Source organism: Mustelus asterias, chromosome 17 (genome assembly GCF_964213995.1).
Source record: "Mustelus asterias chromosome 17, sMusAst1.hap1.1, whole genome shotgun sequence".
NCBI classification, from domain to species: domain Eukaryota; kingdom Metazoa; phylum Chordata; class Chondrichthyes; order Carcharhiniformes; family Triakidae; genus Mustelus; species Mustelus asterias.
In genome coordinates this window covers 56,007,334-56,025,614 of record NC_135817.1, presented here as the reverse complement: position 1 = coordinate 56,025,614, position 18,281 = coordinate 56,007,334, and the positions used below count along the sequence as shown (strand labels likewise).

The window sequence follows — 18,281 nt, the reverse complement described above, 5'->3', positions numbered from 1 at the left end:
TAGAAAACATTTGTTTCCACGGACCATACGGGCATGGACGAAGACCCTGAAATCACTACTAGCCCTTTCCCACCTTTGCCACTGTAAAAAAAAAACCCAATCAGAATTCATGGGACAAATGAAACTGCTTTTGACGGGACACCAAAGAGGTGATATCTGGTGCTACGTTTAGTCAGTTCCTCCTGTTTTCAATGCTGAAAACCCGATTTTGCAGTTAACACTCACTGAAAACTTGCCAATGAAACATTTATTGTTGTTCACGCTTATGGTGCACTCCACAACCAAGGGCCAATCAGGTGAGTGACAGGGTTGAGGGTTCTGGCCTGTTCTCTTCTGTGGTCTGTGCGCGTGTCAGAGACCAGGCAACGGGCCACCTGGAGGACGTTTGTAGACCAGGCTGTAGAAATGATTTTACTACAATGGTTATCGATGATCAATTTGATGAGATCTGCACTGCAAAATTTAAAATGGGCTGTCTGAAATTCACCAGTGCTGAAGGCAGTTTAAAGGATTTAAATTCTAAACTGCCCCCTTCCTTACAACGTAGTGAGAAAATGTTTGTGGGAGAGAGTATCCTGGTTTCGGTGGACATTGTGCGGCATAGCAGTGTTTGAGGTGCTTTGCTATGATAAAGCCAACTTGCGTCAGTTTACCTGGCGTTGGTTCATGCTAACAAAAGCATTCTAGCAAACACCTTTCACGCCTCAGTAAGAATAAAGATTGACTCAAAAAAATATATAGATTTAGGAAAGTCATGATTGCTTAAGAGCCCTTTGATGTATCTTTGCTTCCATTAAGTCAAGGGCCGGAATCAGTCAAAGAACTACAGATGCTGGAAATTGGAAATAAGTGTTAGAAATATGCAGCAAGTCTGGCAGCATGTGTGGAGAGAGAAATGGAGTTCACACTGAGTCAAATATTACTTCCTCAAATCATATTCCACCCAATGCTAACTTGGTTTCTCTTTCCACAAATGCTGCCAGACCTGTGTCTGTCCAGCACTTTTTCATTTCCGATTTTAGTGGCTTACATTTTGCTGTCAAAATAATGTGAGGGGGTAGTACCACAAACGATGCAGCAAGCTTAGGCAAGGGGCAGTGTGTGGTTCTCATTCAAACATGGATGTCAAGGGTTGTGCCAGTGTACTGTCAGCTTTGAGGAAAAGACAGCTTGTTGGTTACCCCATGAAATGCTGCAAAGTTGCTGTAGATGCACATTGGATTTGGACTAAACTCATCGCAGTCATCATTTCAACTCAAAGTATGACATTACTGATTCTCTGGCAATTAAAATTAACCGTTACAAATGTGGAACCTCTTTCCTTCAGGTAATTATTATTGGGGATCTTAAGAAATTAATATCTTTGAAGTTTTTTTTATTCATTTGTGGGACATGGGTGTCGCTGGCTGGCCAGCATTTATTGCCCATCCCAAGTTGCCCTTGAACTGAGTGGATTGCTAGGCCATTTCAGAGGGTATTTGAGATCACATTGTTATGGGTCTGGAGTCACATGTAGGCCAAAACAGGTAAGGTTGACAGATTTCCTTCCCGAAAGGACATTAGTGAACCGGATGGGTTTTTCTGACAATCAACAATTGTTTCATCATTAAGATTCTTAATTCCAGATTTTTTAAATTGAATTCAAATTCCACCATCTGCCATGGTGGGATTCAAACCTGGATCCCCAGAACATTAGCCGAGTTTCTGGATTAATAGTCTAGCGGTAATATCTTTGTCTGTCTCAATCTAATCTGACTTTATAAATTTGTGTTCCTAATTTGACAATGAATTCACCCACTAATTTAAAACCTCTTCTTGGTCCCTATGCTGGTAATTTTGTCATCTTTCAGTTTGGTTTGCACTGAAAATAAATTGAGAAATCTAAGTGTGCACCAGGTTAGCCCAACTAGCAGTCAACACCATTTGATCTGCTGCAGCTAATGACGTCCCAACATTGATTTCTTCCCCGTTTCAATGTGAATCCTTTATTGTTCACAAACACCATTTTGTGATTTAACATCTCACAATGAGGTGAATGATAAAGACTAGATTTTCCACAGGAGGAGAAAGGAAAAATGTTTGTAAATGGGTGGGGTGGGGCAGGGATTTAAAAAAAAAACAAACATTCAATATTCTGAAGATTGACTATTGGTCATGACACAGTAAGAAGTTTCACAACACCAGGTTAAAGTCCAACAGGTTTATTTGGTCGCACGAGCTTTCAGAGCACTGCTCCTTCATTATCAACACCTTTAACCTGGTGTTGTGAGACTTCTTACTATGCCCACCCCAATCCAACATCGGCATCTCCACATCATTGTTCATGACCGTAGGGGAGGAAAGTGAATCCACATTAGACTGTAATAACATTCTAAAGACCACATTTCTTAAAAGGTACAATGTTTTATTGATAGATTAGTTAATAACACCATCACCTTTCATATATGGTTCACCAGGGCAACACAACAAAATAGGGTAGGTGACACGATGTATTGTGCTGAGGAATATTTTCTCCTGCATCCCCATGTCATCCACTCTTATCTTTCTTGCTTAAATTATCATGTAGCTTTTCCCAGTTCTGGCGAGATGGCATTGAGCTGAGCAGCTAACCCTTTCACTCTCCACAGATGCCACCAGACCCACTGGTTATTTCCAGCATTTTGGTTTTAACACTAAAGTGTGGTGTGGTAGCCTTTCCCCCCTCCCCCTGATGGAACAGCTTCTTAATGAAGGTTGGCACATAAATTTGAATACTAAACAAACCCAAGATGCTTTTAAAATAAAAATAAAAAATGCTAGAAACACCTCTGTGGCCACAAACTAGGGTTGTCCAAGAGTGAAGGGGAGATTGCCCAACACATTTAGGCCTGTGAAGATTTTTTTTAATCCTCAATTTCCCCATGATGATAGCATATATAACAAATATATATATATATAATTAATGTCTTTAACTTAATAGCTGATGCATCTGTGCAAGACGAAAATCAAAATGGCACATGATGCGAGAAGGTTTTGTAACTTGGGATTTAAACAAGATACTTAGCTGGTATACTATAAATCTTAAAAACTCCTTGAGAGATTATATGGTGAAAATATTAATAGTGCTCAGCTGGTTATTCCTTTGCAGTCGTAGTACAAATGTTTCAGAAACTGAGCGAGATCATGGCCAGGATTGGATCGAGAGAGAACAGCTGAATCCTAATTGCTGTGACTTTGGTATGACAATCTTTAAATTTCACAATTTCAGATTGCTATTTTTTTACTGATCATAGATAACCCCTCTTTTATTGGAATAAGGGACATTTAGTTCTCTGACGTTACAAGGAGTCACTTTTTCAAAGAGTTACAGCACAGGAAGCCATTCGGCCATCATGTCTGTGCTAGTTCTCCATGTGAGCAATGCGACTCCAGCCGTTCCCCCACCATCCCCCCGTAGCCCTGCATATTCTTGCTTTTTTTTGTACACCATATTAAAATCACACGTATGTTTATGGAAAGAACAATAATTTGATGAAAAAGTTGTAGAAACTAAATGATCACGGCAACTTCAACAATATATATGTTGATTTCCTCACAGAACACACACTTAAAAATGAAAGGCCATTCCAGGCAGCAATGGGAAATCTTCAGGCAGCAGAGCGTGAACTCGACATGTCGGGCAGGTACTATTCTCTCTCAGCCATTGCTTGATGCACTGTAGAATATCATGAAAAAAAATTCTTCAGGACATTGATTATTCTACTAATTTCACATTAGCACAAAAATTTGTTTTTAACGTAGTAAAAAGTCTCACAACACCAAGTTAAAGGTTCATTTGGTAGCATCTTTCAGAGCGCTGCTCCTTCATCAGGTGAGTGGAGAGTTTAACATAATGAGCAGCCCAGGGTGCTTTACAGGAGTATATTATAAGGCAAAATTTGACACCCTAGCCACAAAGCAGATAGTCAAAGATGTAGGTTTTAAGCACTGTCTTAAAAGGAGAAAAGAGATTTCTAGAGCTTGGGGTCATGGCTGCCAATGGTGGAGCAATTAGAACTTGGCATGCTGAAAGAGGTCAGAATGAGATGAGCGCAGATATCTTGGACAGAGGGGAGGGTTTGGTTTGGGGCTGGAGGCGAATCCATTAATGGACTTAAAACAAGCAATGCTTCGATTTTAATATAGGTCAGTGAGCCACAGGGGGCATAGGTGAACGGGACTTCATACAAAAAAAATGTTTATGGATCAACATCGCAATAAATAAACTACTTCTAGATTCATTAAGTGCTACAACGAGTCACTATGCAAGCAGGTAACAGGCAACAAAAGTTGGAGGTTGGATCATTAATCAAATTGTATTAAACAATCTCTTCAGTCACCATTCTTTAAAATATCAAGGAAATCTTGGACACTAATATAGCTTTGCAGAATGATCCCTTTGTCATTCTACCGTACCCGATTGTAAAAGCAGACCTGGAGCTTGGTTTTCCCCTTCTCCGAAGGTGAGCTGCCCTCATCTTGACCACACACTAAAACCTACCATCGGGAAAAATTGCAGTAATCGCCCCATTTCCAGCCCAACTCACCTGCATTTTCCAGAACTAACGGAGTGGTAAATTTTGCCTTGACATTAATAGATGGCAGCCTTCTAATTACAACATTGTAGCAATTCTTAGAGTATCACACAATATGGACATGAAGGGAGAATCTGGCCTTTTATTGCTTTGTTGTTTGAGAGGGGTCTTGCTGTGCACAAATTGGCTGCCACATTTCCTGCATTAAACAGTGACCTCAAAAGGACCTTCCTGACTGTAAGGCACCATAGAAATTCATGCCTGTTATTCATTTCAGATTTCAATGTCCTTTTCTCTTGACAATGAACATGGAATTTGAATGATATTTTTACTGTATTAGTAGCTAGTTTCTACTCTGACCCAGTGCAGAAATGGTCTGGCTGGATGATCTTTCAAAGCTGTTCTTCCTTTCAACCTTTTCATTACCATCTAAGTAGGCCAATGACTAACATTTCTGAATGACAAAAATGAGATGAATTGACAGCAATGCTTACCAGTCCATGAAAGTGATGTTTGCACTGAAGTACACACATAGTGTCTGGTGTTAAATCCTCATGACAAATAATACATGGCTCGTCATCAAATGTCTACGATGAGAAATAAGGAAAACTTTTCAACAACCAGCCTTACCAATTAAAAACAATCTTGTTTACTGTGCTCCATCGAACGACCTTAGCTCCGCTATGTTCCTTTCCTCACTCACTCTCTTCACCCAATGCTCCCCCTCCACCAGTTTAGATGCATCATGCTCAGCTCAGGGAGACTTCACCAGCAACATTCTGTCTTATTTGAATGTTCAAAACCGTGAGCTTGAGTTTATTTTCAATGGTCAGAATTTACTGGAATCTGGCATTTCAGGGTATTCATGATGAGGAGAAGCCGGCGTTGGACTGGGGTAAACACAGTAAGAAGTTTAACAACACCAGGTTAAAGTCCAACAGGTTTATTTGGTAGCAAAAGCCACACAAGCTTTCGGAACTCTAAGCCCCTTCTTCAGGTGAGTGGGAATTCTGTTCACAAACAGAGCTTATAAAGACACAGACTCAATTTACATGAATAATGGTTGGAATGCGAATACTTACAACTAATCCAGTCTTTAAGAAACAAAACAATGTGAGTGGAGAGAGCATCAAGACAGGCTAAAAAGATGTGTATTGTCTCCAGACAAGACAGCCAGTGAAACTCTGCAGGTCCACGCAACTGTGGGAGTTACAAATAGTGTGACATGAACCCAATATCCCGGTTGAGGCTGTCCTCGTGTGTGCGGAACTTGGCTATCAGTTTCTGCTCAGCGACTCTGCGCTGTCGTGTGTCGCGAAGGCCGCCTTGGAGAACGCTTACCCGAATATCAGAGGCCGAATGCCCGTGACTGCTGAAGTGCTCCCCAACAGGAAGAGAACAGTCTTGCCTGGTGATTGTCGAGCGGTGTTCATTCATCCGTTGTCGCAGCGTCTGCATGGTACATTGGGGAAACTATGCAGACGCTGTGACAACGGATGAATGAACACCGCTCGACAATCACCAGGCAAGACTGTTCTCTTCCCGTTGGGGAGCACTTCAGCGGTCACGGGCATTCGGCCTCTGATATTCGGGTAAGCGTTCTCCAAGGCGGCCTTCGCGACACACGACAGCGCAGAGTCGCTGAGCAGAAACTGATAGCCAAGTTCCGCACACACGAGGACGGCCTCAACCGGGATATTGGGTTCATGTCACACTATTTGTAACTCCCACAGTTGCGTGGACCTGCAGAGTTTCACTGGCTGTCTTGTCTGGAGACAATACACATCTTTTTAGCCTGTCTTGATGCTCTCTCCACTCACATTGTTTTGTTTCTTAAAGACTTGATTAGTTGTAAGTATTCGCATTCCAACCATTATTCATGTAAATTGAGTCTGTGTCTTTATAAGCTCTGTTTGTGAACAGAATTCCCACTCACCTGAAGAAGGGGCTTAGAGCTCCGAAAGCTTGTGTGGCTTTTGCTACCAAATAAACCTGTTGGACTTTAACCTGGTGTTGTTAAACTTCTTACTGTATTTCAGGGTATGCCATGTTAAACCTGTCCCTGCACTCATCACCTCAAAGATGTTTCTTGAGCACAGCTGTTGGAGATACAAACAGGTAATAGTGCAGTGGTGGGAAGAACAGGGCATCTGGGACCTTGATGAACCAATGAGATTAACACTGCAATGATACTGTGAAAGGAAGGAGTGTAACGAGGAGTGGGTGAACTCCCACAATGGTTGCAGCACAGGTGGTGTTCAGCCCATCCAGACCACACTGGCTCTCTGCAAGAGGAATCCAGCTACTCTCTCCCCAGCCCCACAACCTTTCCCTCTTCAAATAATTATCTAATTCCCCTTTGAAAGTCGTAAATGATCAGCTTTCATCACGCTCTCAGTAAGTGCATTCCAGATCATAACCATGCGCTGCATAAAAACTGTTTTCCTCACATCCCTGTAAGGTTCTTTTGCTGATCACCTTAAATCGGTGTCCACTGGTTCTCAACATGTCTGCAAATCGGAATGGTTACTCTGTCTGGGTGGACCCTACATAATGTTGAACTTTTATCAAATCTCCTCTCAATCTTCTCTGAGAACAACCTCAGCTTCTCCAATCTCTCACCCATGGAACTATTCTAGTAAACCTTTATTATCCTCAATACATCCTTCCTAATGTGCGATGCTGAGAATTGGACGCAATATTCAGTTTATAAAGGGTCATTCCAATTTCCCTGCTATTGTATTTGAAGCCTCTTTTTTATAAAAACAAAATACAAAAATGCTGGAAACACTCAGCAGATCAAGCAGCGTCAGTGGAGAGAGAAAAACAGAGTTAAAATTTCAGGCTGCTGACCTCTTATTGCAAATGATGAAAGGTCATCAACCTGAAACCTCTCCACACATGCTGCATTTTGTATCTCTATTTATAACATTCCAGGATCTTTTAAAGAATTTTCTCAACCTGCCCAGCCACCTTCAACTAGCTATACCCCAAGGTCTCTCTGTTCCTGCACCTTCTTTAGAATTGTATCCTTAGTTTGTATTGTCCCTCCTCATTTTTCCTTCTAAAATGTGTCACTTTGCACTTCTTTGCGTTAAATTTTACTTGCCACATGGTCACCCTTTTCATCCTCTTGCCTCCTCATAGTTTCTTAAACTCATGCCAGCTACAAATTTTGAAACGCTGACCTGTACACTTAAGTCCAAGTGATTAATATACATGATGAAAAGTGGTTCCTCCTAGTGACCTCCGGGAACGCTGCTGTATATTTTCCTCCAGTCAATAAAAGCCGTTTACCACAGCCTTGTTCGCTCAGCCACTTTCATTTCCCAGTTCATATCCACTGCTCCTTCTAGTCCACGGATCTCAGCTTTACTGGCAAGTCAATTATTGGTACTTCCTTTTAGAAGTCCATCTATGCCACACCAGCCTCTTCTGTTATCTCATCAAAAAACTGTTAATTATTTTCCTTAATTAATCCACATTTGGCCAGGCCACTAATTTGACCAGCTTTATTGTTTCCAAAACCTTCCTTCCACTGAGGTTAAATTAACTGGCCTGTCGTTGCTGGTTTTATCACCCATCCTTAGACCCACTCCCGTATTGAAGCAGGGTTGGAAGATTACAGCCAATGACTCCACAATTCCCACCCTTACTTCCCTCAGCTACCAAGGATACATTCCATCCAAATGTACTACTTTATTTATTTTCAAGTACAGCTGGCTGTTCCCATACCTCCTCTTCTTTAATTTTTAACCTATCCAGTATCTCAACCACCTCCTCCTCTACTGGCATTTTGCCAGCTTCATTGGTAAAGAAGATGCCAAGTATCCATTTGGAAACATAGCCATGCCCACCATATCCATGCATAGGTCTCCCTTTTGGTCCCCAATCAACCCTAACCCTCATCTAATATTCAAAAGACTTTTGGATGCCCTTTTATGTTAACTGCTCATCTATCTTCTGTTTTTGCTCCTCTCATTCCTTTTCACTTTTTAAATTCAGACTGGTTCTCACTTGTGTTATTCAATTTGAGTAACTCTCCCTCTCTTTCACCATCCACAGGGAGCTGTGGTTTTTGTTGCCCTGCCTTTCCCCTCATGGGTCAGTACCCAGAATGTACTCAAACCATTTCTTTAAAGGCCACCCATTGTTCAATTACATTTTTGACGGCTCATAGGAACGTAAGAACTAGGAGCAGGAGTTTTACTCATCTTGCATTCCAATTTACCTGAGCCAGATCCGTTCTAAACCCACTTAAACTGGCCCTTCAGTGTGCGCCGAATCAGGTACAGAAAGAGAAATAACAAGAACAAAAGAAAAGAGACAGACATAAAAAGCAGGATTTTTTAATTTGATGTTGTCAAATCGCCAACAACTCAAACCTGAAGGAATGAGACTCCACACTTTGAATTATGTGGGCAAGAGGGGTTGATTGGTGTCATTAACAATTACCATGTTGCTACAAGGGTACCTTCGGTGAGTTTAATGGGCAACTTTTGTGAAAATGCAACAACTTCAAAAGGGTGAGATGTTGTTTTCAAAAAGCAGCAAATCAGCAGGAAACACATTGATTTGTAATCCATGCGGTATCTTCCTGTCTCATGTTGCTAGTCAATTTGCACATTAATAACTTTGTGCGTCATTCACGCTGTTATTTTTTCAAACAAAGTTTGGGCAAGAACTTGATAGACTTTGATTCAGTGTGTCAGGAGTCTGACATCTTTTCTTATCCCTACCATTATAGTGGAAGGTAGTGAAAGATGTACTTGACTGTCACTTACTGCAGGATTGCTTCCATGCCACTGTGAGGCAGTCTGAGCTGTGACAGATTTCCAAGGTTGTGCACGGATGTTTCCAGCAGCTGGGGGAGTATTTGGCCTTGAGCTCTCACCCACTGCTCCAGCTACAGCAGCAAAGTCAAAGGCTGGCCTTTGGGGAGCCAGGACTGCAGTCTGTTGAATGTTGGAAGATGGAAGCTGTACGGTCAGGATGGGGAAAAACAAACATACAACCACCATTAAATCTGTTAAACGCTCTTCATTAAAAATAAGAAATTCTGACAACTAATACTATCTAATTTTGATTTCACTAAACTATCATACATACAATCAGGTTACAATTTCTAAATAGCATTGCAGAATTAAGTTTAATATTTTTTGTTGAGTTTATTAATATTTGCCTTCTCTTGCCTAAAACTTAGGCTCTGAAATTTCCCTTCCTAAACCTTTTCACCTGTCAAATTTTGAATAATAATGCTCCTATGAAACAGCTAGGGATATTTTACTACGTTAAAGGCGCTATAGCAATGCAAGCTGTTTTAGCTTTAGAATGATCCGTTATGAATGCCACCCTACGGATCACAGCACAACTTTATATGCCGTGCAATATTTCTCCAAGAAGCATCGAGACCAGTGCAGCGCCCCTGCTGCAAACTGGCTGAGATTACAGGCGGCACAGTAGTTAGCACTTCTGCCTCACAGTGCCAGGGACCTGGGTTCGACTCCTGGCTTGGATCACTGTCTGCGTGGGTTTCCTCCGGGTGCTCCCCACAGTCTGAAAGATGTGCTAGCTAAGTGCATTGACCTGAACAGGCGCTGACGTGTGGCGACTAGGGGAATTTCACAGTAACTTCATTGCAGTGTTAATATAAGCCTTACTTGTGACTAATAAGTAAACTTTACTTTTACTTTCAGATTAACTACATCAACACTGATTAGGGATCACACAATAACCAGAGTAAATAAACTTTCAGCCATTGGAGGGGATAATAATGTTGTGATTTATGTTTAGCCTCAGTTAAAACAATACTGAGCACAATAACTTATTCCACTGAAGGTGACATTTCAAAAGCTGCTGACAGGCTCTGGAGGAACGCAAGCACACACTGCCTTCAGCGCTCACCTTTGTAGTTTAAGGGGTTTCAGATTAAATTCAAATCCTCCTACAATGGCAGAGTTTCCTGAAATGGGCAATCTCTGGGAAAAGTGTCCAAGGTGTTGGAATATAAACTGACATCAGCTGCTGCTACAGCGGCCATTGTGTAATGGAACTGAATGGAGGGAGATTACTGAAGCAAGGTCGAGCAATCGACTATCAACAGTGACGTGGGGACTCTTGGATTATGGCTGATCATCAATCACCTATCTATTCTAATCCTGGTTTCCAGCATTTTGTCCATAGCCTTGTATGCTACGGCATTTCAAGTGCTCCTCTCAATGCTTCTTAAATGTTGTGAGGCTTCCCGCCTCTACCACCCTCTGGGTGAAAAGGTCTTTTCTCAAATCCCCTCTAAATCTCCTGCCCTTACCTTAAATCTATGCTCCCTGGTTATTGACCCCGCTATCTATGTCCCCTCATATTTGTACTCATCAATCAGGTCCCCCTTCAGCCTTCTCTGCTCTCAGGAAAACAACCCCAGCCTAACCAGCCTCTCTTCATTGCTGAAACACTCCAGTCCAGGCAGCGTCCTGGTGAATCTCCTCTGTACCCTTTCCAGTGCAATCACATGCTTCCTATAGTGGGGTGACCAGAACTGCACACACTACTCTAGCTGTGTCCTAGTGAGCGTTTGAGACAGCTCCAGCATAACCTCGCTGCTTTTATATTCAGTGCCTCGGCTAATAAAAGCAAGTTTCTCATATGCCTTCTTAACAACATTATTTACCTGTCCTGCTGTCTTCAGGGATCTTTGGGCATCTGTGCTTACTAGCGTCCTACCATTTATTGTGTACTCCCTTGCCTTGTTAGTCCTCCCAAAGTGCATCACCTCTCACTTTTCAGGGTTAAATTCCATCTGTCACTATTCTGTCCATCTAACCAGCCCGTGTATATTATCCTGTAAATTAAGGCTTTCCTCGCTATTTACCACACCATCAATTTTCCTGTCATCTGCGAAATTACTGATCATACCCCCCTCATTCACATCCAGATCATTAAGTACACTGCAAACAACAAGAGACCAGCACTGATCCCAGTCACAGAAACAACCTTTGACCATCACCCTTTGCCTCCTGTCACTAAGCCAATTTTGGATCCAATTTACCAAATTGCCCTGAATCCCAGGGATCTTGTCAAAATCCTACTGAAGTCTAATTAGACTACATTAACTGCACTGCCCTCATCTACACACCTAATCACTTCCTTGAAAAATTCAATTAAATTAGTTAGACATGAACACCCCGTGACAAAGCTATATCCTTGATTAATCCTTGCCTCTCAAAGTGGAGATTAATTATGTCCCTCAGAATTCTTTCCAATAATTTTCCTATCACTGATGTTATACTTAACGGCCTGTAATTCCTGGTTTATCCCTTTTCCCTTCTTGAATAATAGTACCACGTTAGCCGTCTGCCAGTCCTCTGGCACCTCTCCTGTGGCCTGAGATGATTTGAAAATGGTACGGATGGCATTCAAACTTTTATCTCACCACATTCTTGTCCCATACACACGACAGGAATAAACCTTTAAACTACACAGACCCCTCCTCCATCCTGTTCAACAGTAAAGAGGGGCAAGATAGGAATTAACATTTAACATTTGTACGATACACAGTGCCAAACTCTCACCCTTTTGTCTTGATGATCCAAGATGAGTTCTGCCACTCTGCTGATTATTTCATTGTACACTAATTCAGAAAGGGAACCACCATTTGCACTCCGGACTTCTTTAATGAAGCTTGTCAGACTGGCCCTAAAGAGCAGAATAAACAGCTATGGTCCAGTATTGGTTACAAAACACTTATTGCTGACCTTATTTATTACTGTACTGCTAGAACCCAGCATACTTTGATTAGCTTTAAACTAATCCAGCTCAGAATAACAGAAATGTTCATGGAAGGTCATGTAAACTTGTTAACTGTGATTAATTTGGCCTCAGCCTTACCTTGTATGATGGGGGAACATGGTCAAAAGACGGTTGATGATTTTATCAAAGCTGTTCTTGGGTTGCTGTGATGTTGTATTCACAGGTTGGCTTGTAGGAGGCTGAATATCAGCAGAGGTTGTTGGTAACCAGGCAGACTGATGTTTTGCCAAAGACGTGTCACGTTGAATTTGGTTTGCAGGAGACATGTTTTGAAAACTAGGTGTCACAGGCTTTACTTTAGCGATTCCTTGGGCCGCTTGCATTAGAGAAGATAGAGGTTTGTGTGTTGTACTAGCTTGTGGAATGGACGGAATCTCACTTGTAGAAGGGAAAGATACTATAATAGCAGGATCAACAAAGCTTCCATTTTTCAGTATTATCTGAAATAAATGGCAACAAGATCAAAATATGTTTTTTTTTTCCTGTATACTATGTTGTTTTCTTTCTAAACTCAGTTGCTAAAGTGGTACATTACTTTATCCACAAGCAGATAGTCAAACACATATTTGGATGCATCACCCAGGATACTTGCTCCCACTCCCAAACATGATTTATCTTCATTTGGCTCCCTTTACTGTTGCTGAAACTCATCCAGTCTTTTGTCATTTCCAGACTTTTCAAATGTCCTTTGTGGCTTCCTAGGCACTGCCCCACCTGATAAATTCTAGCTCACCCTGAACTCTACTACTTACATCCTGTCTCGATTTGTGCTCACCCTCTGGTGCCTCAATTTCAAAATTCTTGTCCCATCTTTCAAATCCCTACAGGGCCTCATTTAATTCCTGGCCACATTCTTTATTCTTTCAACACTGATCTAACTTGTAGGGGATGCGATGGCCTAGTGGTAATTTTACTTGATTATTAATCCAGAAACTCAGCTAATGTTGTGGGGACCTGGGTTCGAATCCCACCATGGCAGACGGTGGAATTTGAATTCAAAACAAAAAAGATCTGGAATTAAGAATCTACTGATGACTATGAAACCATTATTGACTGTCGGAAAAACCCATCTGGTTCACTAATGTCCTTTAGGGAACGAAATCTGCTGTCCTTATCTGATCTGGTCTACATGTGACTCCATGGTTTTGTTTGACCAATGTTCAATTCTATCTAATTTGAATTACCTGAAGTGTAATTGAAGTCTGAAGCAAGCTCTTTGACAGAATGCATCTGTATAGTTTCAAAAGTGTAAGCTTTTGTGGAAAAAAAAGATTTATTTGGATACTTACATTAGACTTTGGCAGCACTGGGAGGCTTGGAATATTCACCAGTGGAAGGCTGTTTAGTTGTGTTCCATCTTTCACCAGAGTCATCTGATTATGAAAGAGTATCTGTAAAATTGAATACTTTGTGTTATTGCTCAAGCTTGAGTTTTCAAACCTTTTCTGCAAAACATGCTGCTGATAAAGACCATAAACACATCTCAGTTCAGTGCAGCATGTCGAGAGAACGTGAACATTATTTGGTACCCAAATGAAAGAAGCACAGTATCAAGTCAGCTGACTCCAGAATTAGGCCACTCGGCCATTAAGTTATACAACGTGCCAGGTAATCGACAGAATTTTAACTGGATTTTTAAAACATTGTTATGGAGAAGGACAAAGATAAAACTTAAAAGTTAAAGTTATAAATTGGAGCAGTGCCCATTTTACTAAGCTGAGGAGTGATTTAGCAAAAGTGGACTGGAAACAACTACTTGAAGATAAATCAGTGTCAGAACAGTGGGAGGTAATCAAAGGGGAGGATTCAAAGGATTGGGAGAAAGCATGTTCCTGCAAAAAAAAGGTGGGATGGCTAAATCTAGGGCCCCCTGTATGTCAAGGAGCTGGTTGAGGAGCTCACAGGATAAGATAAGGCATAAAAGGAAAACTTATGTCAGACAGTGAACTAAATACTGCAGAAATGCCAAGAGGACTATAGAAAGTAGGGCTGAAATCAAAAAGAAAATCAGAAAAGCAAAGAAAGGCATTAAAGAATACTGACAAGCAAAATCAAGGAGAACCCAAAGATGTTTCATCAATACATTGAGAGGGGAAAACTAAAGAAAGAGTAGGGTAAAAGTTACTGATGTATGGTGGTAAAGGATGTGGGTATGGTTCTTAATTAATACTTTGCGAGAGGGACAATACAGACATAGTTGGGGACGAATATGAAGGATTGGATGTGGTAAACATGGGGAGAGAGGAAATATCAAGTGGATTAGCATTCTTGAATCATAGAATCCCTGCAGTGCAGATGGAGGCCACTCAACCCATCAAATCTGCACCAGCTCTCTGACAGAGCATTATACCCACACCCACCTCCCTTGCTCCATTCCCTTAACTCCACTAATCCCCCTAACCTACACATCTTGAGACACTAAGGGGCAATTTAGCATGCCCTAGCCTGTACATCTTTAGATTGTGGAAGGAAACCGGAGCACTCAGAGGAAACCCACGCAGACATGGGGAGAACGTGCAGACTCCACACAGACAGTGACCCAAGGCCAGAATTGAACCCGAGTCTCTGGTGCTGTGAGGCAGCAGTGCTAATTGATAAATCATCAGTGGATAAATAACCAGGGCCAGATGAAATGTATCCCAGGTTCTTAAAGAAACCAGGGAGGTTGTACAGGATCTGGCCATCATTTTCCAATCCTCATTAGATACAGGTGAGGTGATGGAGGATTGCTAATGTTGTACTTTATTTAAAAAGGGAGCAAGGGATAGATTGAATAATTGCAGGCCAGTCCATCTGACCTCGGTAGTGGGAAAAATATTGGAACCAATTCTGAGGTTCAGGATAACTGTCATTTAGAAGGCACAGATTAATCAAGGGTCATCAGCATGGATTGGTTAAGAGAAGATTGTGTCTGACTAATTTGATTACTTTCTTGAGGAGGCAACAGGGAGAATTGATGAGGATAGTGTAGTTGATGTTGTCTGCATGGATTTTAGCAAAGCTTTTGACAAGGACCCACATGGCAGACTGGTTAAAAAATAAAAGCCCATGGGATCCATGGGTGTAGCACGCTAGATACAAAATTGGGTCAGTGATAGGGAACAAAGGGTAAGGTTTTTGTGACTGGACAGCCTTTTCCAGTGGGCTTCTGCAGCTCAGCACTATGTCCCCTGCTTTTTGTGGTACATATTAAATGATTTGGACTTAATCTGAAGGGGAATGATCAAGAAGTTTGCAGATTACAAAAATTGGCTGTGAAATAGATAGCAAGGAGGAAGGTATTAATAGATCGGTAAGGTGGGCAGAAAAATGGCAAATAGAATTTAACCCAGAGAAATATGAGGTCTTTAGGGAGGTCAAACAAAGCAAAGGATTACACAATAAAGAGGATACCGAGGGGTGCAGAGGAAGTAGGGACCTTCCAGCGAATGTCCACAGATCCCTGAAGGTAGTAGGACAAGGTTAAGAAAGCATTTTCAATCCTATTTATTAGGCATAGAATATAAAAGCAGGGAGGTTTTGCTGGAACTACGTAAAACATTTGTTAGGCCACAACTTGAGTAGTATGTGCAGTCCTGGTCACTTTCGTGCAATTATATCCTTTCTATTATAGAGTGGGTACAGGGGAGATTTAGGAGGATGTTTCCTGGACTGGAAAATTGCAGTTATGAGGAAAGGATGGGTAGGCTAGGCTGTTCTCCCTGGAACAGAGGCAGCGGATGAGATTTGATTGAGGTGCCCAAAATTGAGAGACGTATGGGAACAGTCTATTTATCTAGCAGAGAGCTCAGTGACAAGATTTAAAGTGATTGCTGGAAAGATTATAGTGGAGATGAAGAAAAGAATTTTCACCCTGAGGTGGTAGAGGTCTGGAACTCTCTGCCTGAAAGGCTAGTTGGGGCAGAATTCATTTGAAATTTGTCTGGATATCCACCTCAAGTACTGTAACCTGCTGAGCTACGGACCAACTACTGGAAAGTTGAATTTAGGCTGGGTGCTTGATTTTTGGTCGCTGCAGCCATGATAGGTGGAGTGGTCTCTTTTTGTGCTGTTAGCTTTCTACAGTGCTAAGTCCAGTAAACATTCTTTTCCAATTGGCTATTTTGTTTTGGCAATCGTGTTGATGAAGGTAACAGTAACCCTGGAACAGAAGGCAATGGCCACACAGTTGTGCCAAATCCAAGACAAACTCACCTCAGTTTGACGGATTTGCTGCTTGATTGCAAATAGAAAAGATTCCCACGATGCAATTGAGCTCTGCAGTTGTGGCATGGCTGAGATGGAGCTGCTGCATAAAAAGAGACTATTCAGATATCAGAAGATCTTTCTTAGAAATGCAAGCACTGTTGCTTTAACACTTACACTGATACGGGTCTTGTCAGGCCTTTCCTTCAAACTCATTATTTGCGTGCACATCTTCAAGTCATATTTTGGGAATACATTTCTCACTGGAAAGAATTATACTTTGAATGATCCCTGCATATATTAATCTCATGATGTAGTTATCTGTGGCAGAGCTGTGTTTATAACCCACTCTTAATTGCCCGTGAAGAGCCCTCTTTGCAAAGCATTTTTAAATCCAAATAATTTACTCGTCTAATTCAGGGGGTGTTAAGAGTCATATCCAGATTAAGATAAGACATGAATGATTGTGGTGAATAATAGAGGTGTTTGAAAATATATATAAACAAAAATTGTCATCGCCTTCTGATGAGAGTCGACAAGTTACCAAATTTAGTGATTTTAATTTTGTGTTGCCAGAGTGGAATTTAAACCCCCCACCACTGAGCTCTCAGTACCACTGCCAGTGAGCTATGTGCCCTCGAAACCTGCACATGTTACGCAAGGTCAAGATGAGGGTCAACTGTACTAAGGACACAAAAATGACCATGTGGAGCTGCAAAACAGGACAAGAAGAGGGAGTGCAAATGGGTCAAATTTGATGATACCAAAAAGAGCACGGCTAGTGAATTTGGAAGAGATAGCCTAGAAATTAATAAATGGGCTTAATAAAATATTTAAGTGGACAGGACAATGGTAGATAAAACGGAATGGATACAAGATTGGATGGTGCTGTACAGCGAAGCACAAAAGGCAAGAGATCTAGGAGTTTTAACAGATTCAACATGCTCAACTAGTGCAGAAGAAGAGTGTCACTTCCACATTCAACCTCAACACCTATTAAGCAAACAGACCTCTGAAATGTCCTGCACATTTCCCACACTTCTGCTCACATCCCTTCCCCTTCCCCAGAGAACCACTAACATTCCCTTGTCCTCACCTTCCACCCCACTGTCCTCTGTATTCAATGTCCTTTTCTGGCCATTTCTGCTATCTCCAGTGTGGTGCCACCTTTCAGTTGGGACCGTTCCATCTGTGATACACTGGTCCATTGCTCAGTCACCCCCAAGACCCCACTTTTCCATGAAAATACAGGAGATGAAAGACCTGCCCTTTTGCTTCCTCTCTCATCATCCAAGGCCTCAAACACTCGTCCCAGGTGAAGCTGTGATTTAAGAATGCTTTTTCAATCTAGTGTACTGCATTCCTTGCTCACATTGCAGTCTCCTCTACACTGCCAAGACCAAGCACACATTGTTTCATGCAATACTGTGCAAGGTTACTAATTAACCCTGCCTCATTGCACAATGACCTACAAGGAGTCAAGGGTTATAGTTGACAGGCAGGAAAGTGGAGTCAAGGCCACGATCAGATCAGCCATGTGACCGAATGGTGGAGCAGAATTGAGGAGCTGAACAGCCTACTCCTACTTCTATTTCTTATTCATGAGTTTGTTGCTCCTCATACTGAATTTATAAATGATCTAACATGCATTCTAATGAACTTGTCCTGTACACTGTTACAAATCTGATTAGGCCAATCTATGTGAAGATTAAAGACATCCATGATTACCATATTACC

The 18,281-nt window shown here is 41.6% G+C and overlaps 1 protein-coding gene across 2 annotated transcripts in view; it reads right to left on the bottom strand.

Annotated features, from left to right (window-relative positions):
* Positions 1 to 2,389: 2,389 nt before the first annotated feature.
* The window catches only part of ttc3 (tetratricopeptide repeat domain 3), a 96,060-nt gene continuing 80,168 nt past the window's right edge, over positions 2,390 to 18,281 (bottom strand). Inside the window, exons 37-43 of one of the 2 annotated variants that reach the window (XM_078232716.1) lie at positions 16,554 to 16,647; positions 13,649 to 13,750; positions 12,438 to 12,799; positions 12,122 to 12,245; positions 9,338 to 9,532; positions 5,048 to 5,140; positions 2,390 to 3,694 (exon numbers count right to left, since the gene is read on the bottom strand). In XM_078232716.1, coding sequence (XP_078088842.1) covers positions 3,587 to 3,694; positions 5,048 to 5,140; positions 9,338 to 9,532; positions 12,122 to 12,245; positions 12,438 to 12,799; positions 13,649 to 13,750; positions 16,554 to 16,647 — 1,078 coding nt within the window. In that variant the 3' untranslated portion in view covers positions 2,390 to 3,586. The remainder of the gene's footprint in view (positions 3,695 to 5,047; positions 5,141 to 9,337; positions 9,533 to 12,121; positions 12,246 to 12,437; positions 12,800 to 13,648; positions 13,751 to 16,553; positions 16,648 to 18,281) is intronic. The other variant, XM_078232717.1, reaches the window with a different exon arrangement.